Source organism: Mus caroli, chromosome 16 (genome assembly GCF_900094665.2).
Source record: "Mus caroli chromosome 16, CAROLI_EIJ_v1.1, whole genome shotgun sequence".
NCBI lineage: Eukaryota > Metazoa > Chordata > Mammalia > Rodentia > Muridae > Mus > Mus caroli.
In genome coordinates, this window is record NC_034585.1 from 52442 (window position 1) to 60826 (window position 8385).

Sequence of the window (8385 nt, forward strand, 5' to 3'; positions counted from 1 at the left end):
ACAATCATTTATTGGGGCAAAGGGGTAGGTGGAAGATTTCATTTCCTACCAGGAAAAAAAAGAGTTCATTTTCTTTTTTTTATTTTTTTAAGAGTTCATTTTCTATTGTATACTAGAGTTCTTGAGTACTTGAATTTGATATCTCTTTATTTTTGACTAACTTAAAAATAAATATAAGAAAATCAAAAGTCACACACACACACACACACACACACACACCAACTACTAAGAAACCTCACAGGGAACTGATTCCAAGAGCTGGTAGATACTTAACTCTTAATTACAAGCAGACTATTACTGGTACAACCTGAAGAGTGTCAAATCTCTACTGAATAAAACAAGACCTACCTGTGTTTTATAAATGAGCTCAGGATATTGCTGAATATGAGAAGTCTCCTGTGGTTCTTCTCTACCCACAGCCAGGCCTGATCAATAGCAGCCAAGCAGCAAAGCCCAGACAGTGGCACCTGAGCTCTTGTGAGCTCCATCTCTAGGTGGGCTGTGCTTTCTCCTTGTGTTGCCCGCCTTCCTCTGCTGCCCAGGATTCAGATGCCCTGGGATGGGCTCAGAACTATATTAAACCAGATTACTGTAACCTGGGAATCGTGTACCTCCTGGGCTACTTCCTTATTCCTTTCTGCCTTGTCGCTTCTTAAGGCACTCTCAGTCATCACGGGATATTTTCTGAGAGAATTATAGTTGTTTTTTTTTCCTCATAATATGAGCATAGGTTGTGCTTATGGTGAAAAGTGTCTATGAGTGACTTTCTGGAGCTAAGATTGTGCTCATATATGCTTAGGAGGTAGAAGTTGGGAGGACTTTAAAGTGATAAAATTAGTATAGTATAGCATAGCATAGTGTCATGTAGTAAATATGTAAACAGTCATTTAAAGACAATATCTATATGTAACTATGCCATGATTTTATAGTGCTGATGCCACAGGACTGTTTACCCCAGAATGAAATTGAGAAATACACTGTCCCGTTAAGCCTCTGAGCAGGAAATCTTGTAACTCCTCTCTGATCTTATGGGACCACTGCTTTATGGACTGTTGTTGACTGCAACATTCTTACGCAGTGCATGACTGCAGCTGCAAGCTGTTAACCCTTCCATGCCTTTCTGACTGCACAGTTGGTAGCCAAATGGTCGAGCTGCTTCTGGAGACACAAGTTCTGGGTCGAAATACGCTCTCTCCTTCAGAGCTTGTTAAAATTTGAAGCTGTGGCTGTGTACTTTTCCCAGGAAGTATTGGAGCTATTCAGAAAGTTCTCCACAACAGCATATTGCAGGAAAACTATGAGGCTGTCCTCTTTCTCTCCATTGTGCAGACTTTTAGTGATCTTTCCTCATGCAAGGTATGAACTCACTTATAAATAGATATTAGCCAGAAAGCTACATTCCACAGACCCTAAACAAGAAGGAAGGCTCAAGCAAGGACATTTGAATCTCACCTAGAAGGGGGAATATGACTAAAAAAGGCAAATGGAGGGAGGGAGGTGAGTGGGAGAGGGATGGGGAGGGGAATGGAGAGGGTGCTCAGGGTCAGGTGTGGGGAGAGACAGGAAAGATGACCAGAGGAACAGGAGAATGAATGGAAATCTGCAACTGGTGGAGGTGGTGCTAGAGACCCAGGATGGGAGAAACACCTAGAAATCAATAGGGGTGACCTTAGCCATGACTCACAACACTTCACATTCCCAGGTATGAAGCCCTAAACAAGCCACCACCTGTAGCCAGGCATGGACACCAGTGGAGCGATAGGAACACTAACCTACCCACAAAACTTTCAACCCAAAATTTATCCTATCTACAAGAAATGTAGGGATGGTGATGGAGCAGAGACTGAGGGAATGGCCAAGCAATAACTGGCCCAACTTGAGGCCCATTCCATGGGCAAGCACCAATCCCTGACACTATTAATGATACTCTGTTATGCTTGCAGACAGGAGCCAAGCATAACTGTCCTCTGAAAGGTTCCACCCAGCAACTGACTGAAACAGATGTTGAGGCTCACAGATTAACATTGGATGGAGCTTGGGGACTCTTATGGAGGGCTTGGGGGAAGAATTGAGGGCCCTGAAGGGAAAAGAAACTCCACAGGAAGACTAACAACAGAATCAATTAACCTGGACCCTTGGGGGCTCTCAGAGACTGACCAGCAACCAAAGAACATACACAGGCTGGACCAAATCCCCCACATATGTGTGGGAGATGTGCAGCTTGGTCTTCATGTGGGTCCCCCAACAGCTGGAGCGGGACTGTCCCTAGAGATGTTGCCTATCTGTAGACTACATTCCCCTAGCTGGGCTGCCTTGTCTAGCCTCATTTGGAAAGGATGCACCTGGCCCTGTGGAGATTTCATGTGCCAGGGTAGGGTGATACCCAAGGGGCCTCCACTCTCTCAGAGGAGAAGGGGAGGGAGGATGGGAGCAGGGACTGTGTGAGGGGTGACCAGGATGGAGGGAAGCAATCCGGATATAAAGTCAATTTTTAAAAACTAATGTAATGATGTGTCCTAGCTCACTAAGAGTGAAATCCCCATGAATCTTGCTTTGGTGGCTGGTTGGTCAGTTCACAGCTAATGAACTAGTGAGGTGTTAGCGGTGGGGGGGGGGGTGCACACCTAGACCCTGGAGAGCTTTGTTCAAGTGTACATGTCAATTTCTCATTCTAAAGCTGTTATCTCTTCTATACTCCTTCACATTTGCTCTTCCTGTGTCTGCTCCATCTTTATAAAGGACATTACCTCTTGATGACTTGGTTGTCATCCTTATATGGCCTTTGCTTTCACCCTGCCATCCTCCATCAATCACAGCCAATTGAATATGTTCTTGACTGCCTTCAGAATGCAGCTTCAGAAACCTGCCACTAGAGGCTAAGAATCTTAGCCTCTTGCACTATGAACATTTTGGCCAACATCAGCAATGCCTGGAGCCAGGTACATTTCTGGATGACACTCACAACTCCATTCTTGCCCTATTGTAGCCTTTAATATTTTAACTGTACCATATTATCCACTGATATTTTTAAATCCTGTGACAGCTTTTCATATTCAAGATGAAATGCCAGCCCTTTGCCACGGCCCTCGCACCCTACACAAGCCAGTCCCCCTCTGCTCCTCTGCTCCTCGTGGCCTTGCTGTTTCTTCAGCCTCCTGTCCTGTCTCTTCATGCACTCGATCCGCTCATTGCCACCCTCCTGTGGCCTCTACTCAGCTCTCTAGGATCCTGGTTGCTCACTTTCAAACTCTTAAATTCTGCAGAGTTCAGAGCAACACTCAAAGGGAAGAATGCAACCATATCTGTTTATCAATTGACAATTCATAGAAACAGATGAGCCTGAGGACTGGTAGACACTGTTCTTATTTACAATGGGGAAACTATTTCTGGGAGCATACTTGCAAAGGTGCCCCTCCTCTAATGAGAGAATCTGCATATTCAATATTTTAGAGATGTTTATAGACAAAACTGAGAAATTTCCCCTGGCTCGCTTTTACTCCCTGTGCCTACTCAGCAAACATGGCTGTTGTGGCGCTAACATGCACCACAGACTAGAGAATGGCCCCTTAGCTCTTATTGCCGAGTCCCAAGTGAACTTTGCAGTTATCTGGGGCTCCCCGAGCTTCACCTTATCTTTTCTCGGACCCACTCTGCTCAGCAGGAACCCTTAGATGTCTGAGCAAGTCAGTTTGCTGGGGCAAAATACTTGATAGAAAGTAGGGAGAAGGGCTGGCAAGATGGCTCAGTGGTTAAGAGTCCCGACTGCTCTTCCGAAGGTCCCCAGTTCAAATCCCAGCAACCACATGGTGGCTCACAACCATCCATAACGAAATCTGATGCCCTCTTCTGGAGTATCTGAGGACAGCTACAGTGTACTTACATATAATAAATAAATAAATCTTAAAAAAAAAAAGTAGGGAGAAGGGACTTACTTGAGTTTACAGTTTCAAATTTTCATTTATGAAGGGAGAGGTTGGGGATGGTGGGGGGAGGAGCAATGTGGCATAGCGGAATGGGTCATGTCAGGATGGCTAGGAAACTAAGAAAATACCTGTGGTTGATGGTGGAGTGGTTTGAATTGTTTGGCCCATAGGGAGTACTGTTAAGAGTTATGGCCGCGTGGGAGAAAATATGTGGGGTGAGCTTTGGAGGTCTCCTCCTATGCTCAGGCTCCAACCATTGCAAATGAGGGCTTCCTCCTAGCTGCCTAAGGGTGACAGTCTCTCCAGCTTGCCTTTGAATCAAGATGCAGAACTCTCAGCTCCTCCTCCAACACTATGTCTGCCTGCATGCTGCCATGCTTCTCCTCATAAAGATAATGGACTAAACCTCTGAAACTGTAAGCCAGCCCCAATTAAATGTTTGCCTTCATAAAAGTTGCCTTGGTCACCATGTTTCTTCACAGCAATGAAACCCTAACGAAGACAGAAGGCCTTCTCCTTACCATTTTATTCCATCCCAGCACTTGGCCTCCGGGATGATAGCACTCACATTCAGGACAAATCTTCTCCCGATTAGTTAATCCTCCCTGGAGATGTCTGGACAGGCTGAGCCTTATGCTTCTTCTCCTAGCAATGTCATAGTCTAACCAAATTAACAAGATTAATCATCAAATCTGGTGTGGTGGGTAGTGCATGATGCAATCTCAAGGGAGTTAGTTAAGATCAGCCTGGTTGGGCTTCATAGTGAGTACAAGGCCAGTCAGAGCTACATAGTAAGACCCCATCATCAATGATGATGATGATGACAATGACGACAGTGGTGGTGGCTATGACTGTGACATCGATGACAATGATGACAACAATAGTAATAGAAAGAGAAAAAGAGGGCAGGTGTATGACTCAGTCAGGCAAGTACAAGGACCTGAATCTGATCCCACAGAAACCACCTAAGAACTCAAGTTGGGCATCATGTGTTTGTGATTTCAGAGCTGGGGAAGCAGAGAAAGGAGGATGCTTGGGCTTTCTGCTCAGCCAGCCTAGCCTACTTGGTGAACTCCTGGCTAGTAAAAAAAACTGTCCTAAAAAACATTAAATACCCGGGCGTGGTGGTGCACACCTTTAAAATCCCAGTACTCCGGAGGCAGAGGCAGGTGGATTTCTGAGTTCCAGGCCAGCCTGATCTACAAAGTGAGTTCCAAGACAGCCAGGGCAATACAGAGAAACCCTGTCTCGGGGAAAAAAAAAAAAAAAAAAAAAAAAAAAAAAAAAAAAAAAAAAAAAAAAAAAAAGAAAAAAAAAAAAAAAAAAAAAAAAAAAAAAAAAAAAAAACATTAAATAAATAAGTGGAGATGGTCCAGGTTAGGGTTACTGTTGGTGTGTGATGAGATACCATGGCCCAAAGCAAGCTGGGGAGGAAGGGTTTACTTGGCTTACACTTCCACAGTGCCATTTTCACTGAAGGACAGAAACTCAAGCCGGACAGGAACCTGGAGACAGGAGCTGATGCAGAAGCCATGGAGGGATGCTGCTTACTGGCTTGCTCAGATTGCCTGCTTACAGAACCCAGGACCATCAGACCAAGGGTGGTACCACCCACAATGGGATAGGCTCTCCACAATCAATCCCTGTTTTAAAAAGGTCCTACGGGCTTGCCTGCAGTCTGATCTTAATGAAGCATTTTTCTCAATTGAGGCTCCCTCCTTTTGATGACTCTAGCTTGTGTCAAGTTAAATGTCACATAAAATGAGCCATCGTGGTGGTGTCTCCTCAAAAACAACCCAGATGGTTCTCTGGTCTCCATGTGCACTTGTACATACACTATCACAGCATGTTACTGTAGATATTCATCTATGGACAACTAAACTTGGCTCAAGAAATCAAACACTTCCCAAGCTATGAACTGATTCCCTCCTCCTGCTTTTCTGTGAGTTCCTACAAAGCTTGGCCTACTACACAGTTCTTATGTCCAGTCAGTGATGGCAAGCACGGAAATGAAGTCCATTCAGTTTAGAACTTGTTGATATTTGCAAACTATCCAAGGAAGAATGGGAGTTGTTGGGTCCCATTTGAGGCTCTCCTCTCCAATGATGTAATGCAGGAAAACTGCAAGTCTGTCATCTTTATAGGAGAGGATCTTCTTTCTTTTGCAGAGTTCAGTGACCTGTCTGGGTCACAACCACCTATAATGGATTTGATGCCCTCTTCTGGTGTACCTGAAGATAGCTGCAGTGTACTTATACACACAAAATAAGTAAATAATTTTTAAAAGATAAAAAAAATATTGTAATCGTGTAGGGGGGTGTGGGTGTGCATGTATAAGTGAGGGTTCTCTTGGAGTCCAGGAAAAGGTGTTGGATCTTCTGGAGCTGGAGTTACAGGTGATAGGGAGTTGCCTGATGCAGGAGGTGAACGTGTGTTCTATCTGAGAGCAGCAAGTTCTCTATCGCTATACTATCTCTCCAGCCCTGCTGCATTACTTAAATTAAGAATATAATTTATTTATGCCGGACAGTGGTGGTGCATGCCTTTGATTCCAGCACTCAGGGGGTAGAGACAAGAGGATCTCTGTGAGTTCAAAACCAGACCTGTCTACAGAGAGAGTTCCAGGACAGCTAAAGCCACACAGAGAAACCCTGGCTTGAAAAAACTCTAAAGACAAACAAACAAACAAACAAAGAATATAATTTATATTCCTTTCTGGGGCACAAGGATCTCTAGTGGTATGGCCTCTCCTTTAGTCATGCCCATGTTTAGTCTTCTTTAGTCACATTATTATCTGTATGCCCTAATCCTAAAGTGATTTCCTATTTGGAGCAAGGAAAAGAGCCATGGGTTCAGACTTCTCAGACTTCAAAGACAGACCCATAGATTCTCCTGCAGGTAATCAGACAAGAGTGGGAAAAGGGGCATGCCTTAATGTGAACCTTTTAATATTTTGCTCCTCTATTTTATTTTATTTTAGTGTGTGTGTATCTTGGTTTCATGATTTTAATCATTTAAAATTATTGAATTTTGATTTCTACTCCTGTATGTTCCTTATCCTAGGTGAGTCCTGTGCTTATTCATTCCTAAAAGGCTAAATCGAGAAAAAAAAAAAAAAAAAAACCTAAAAGCCATCAGCCTGTTCCTCTTTCTGGCCTAGACATACAAGCACTGAGTGCAGTGTTAAAAAAAAAAAAAAAAAAAAAAAAAAAAACCTAAAAGCCATCAGCCTGTTCCTCTTTCTGGCCTAGACATACAAGCACTGAGTGCAGTGTTAAAAAAAAAAAAAAAAAAAAAAAGACCAAGTGCCCAAGTGCCAGGCAGTGGTGGTGCACCCCTTTAATCCCAGCACTTGGGAAGCAGAGGCAGGCAGATTTCTGAGTTCGAGGCCAGCCTGGTCTACAGAGTGAGTTCCAGGACAGCCAGGGCTACACAGAGAAACCCTGTCTCAGAAAAACAAAACAAAACAAAAACAAAAACAGTCCAAGTGGAAGTTTCTCAGAAAGTAATAGTCAAAGTCTTAGCAAAGCATGCAGGGTGGGGAAACTGCAATGAGATTGTCCACTTAAAAAAAGAAAAAAATTATCAACATGGAAACAAGTGCTGCTGAGACTTCTGGGTCTACACAAGAGAGTACCCATTTAAATGCCAGAAATGTGGGGGAAAGCTCAGACCTTATTAACCACCAAAGAACTCACAGCGAAGAGGAACCTTTTAAGTGTCAGCAGTGTGGTAAGAGGTTCGATGGAGTTCAGATCTTAATAAGCACCTAACCACACACCAAAGTAATAACAACAGCTAAGTGTTCATGGCATGGGAAAAGCTTCAGTCAGAATACAAATCCTCACACACAGCACAGGACTCAGGAGAGAGAGGGCTTTTCCCTGTTAAGAGTTCAGGAAAACAGCCAGAATTCCCACCTTGTTGAATGTCAGAGAGCACACACAGGTGAGCAGCCTTAGACATGAAATATGTGCAAAAGAAGCTTTAGCCGACGGCCACGCCCTCTCAGACGCCAGAAATACAACCAAGAAAGAGAAACGTGTTGGTATCCTCTGAAGAGATTCACCCAATAAAGCTTGGATCTGAAGTTGAGAAATTCTAAATTATGAGGCACGAAGAACATTTCATCAGATATTTTGGAAATGAAAACACGCTCCACAGAGAGGAATCAGGGTTTGCTCTGCAGGGAAACTCTGTTTGTTACTTGTGCTAGCTGCCATTTTTAGTTAGACATCTCAGAAATGTCTTAACAAGAGTTTTAAGAGCATTCTAAATAAGGGAAAGAGCAATTGGAGATTGTATCTGGGAAATACTTATTTCAACTTTGTATATCAAATGCACCCAATCTGTAGTCTTTAGTCACAGTAGAAAGTATTAGTTTTGGAACATACAGACCAGAAGCATTTGGAGCATAGACTTCTAAGAAAAAAAGCATTAACATGTATTTATGTTTTTGTGG

The 8385-nt window shown here is 43.5% G+C and overlaps 1 protein-coding gene across 1 annotated transcript; it reads left to right on the forward strand.

Annotated features, from left to right (window-relative positions):
* The first annotated feature begins 6769 nt into the window (after positions 1–6769).
* On the forward strand, positions 6770–7999 carry Znf75a (zinc finger protein 75a). Its single transcript, XM_021185555.1, is given in 6 exon segments — positions 6770–6821; positions 7453–7549; positions 7551–7583; positions 7585–7664; positions 7667–7710; positions 7712–7999. Coding segments are annotated over 6 exon segments (594 nt in total).
* The last annotated feature ends 386 nt before the right edge of the window (positions 8000–8385 follow it).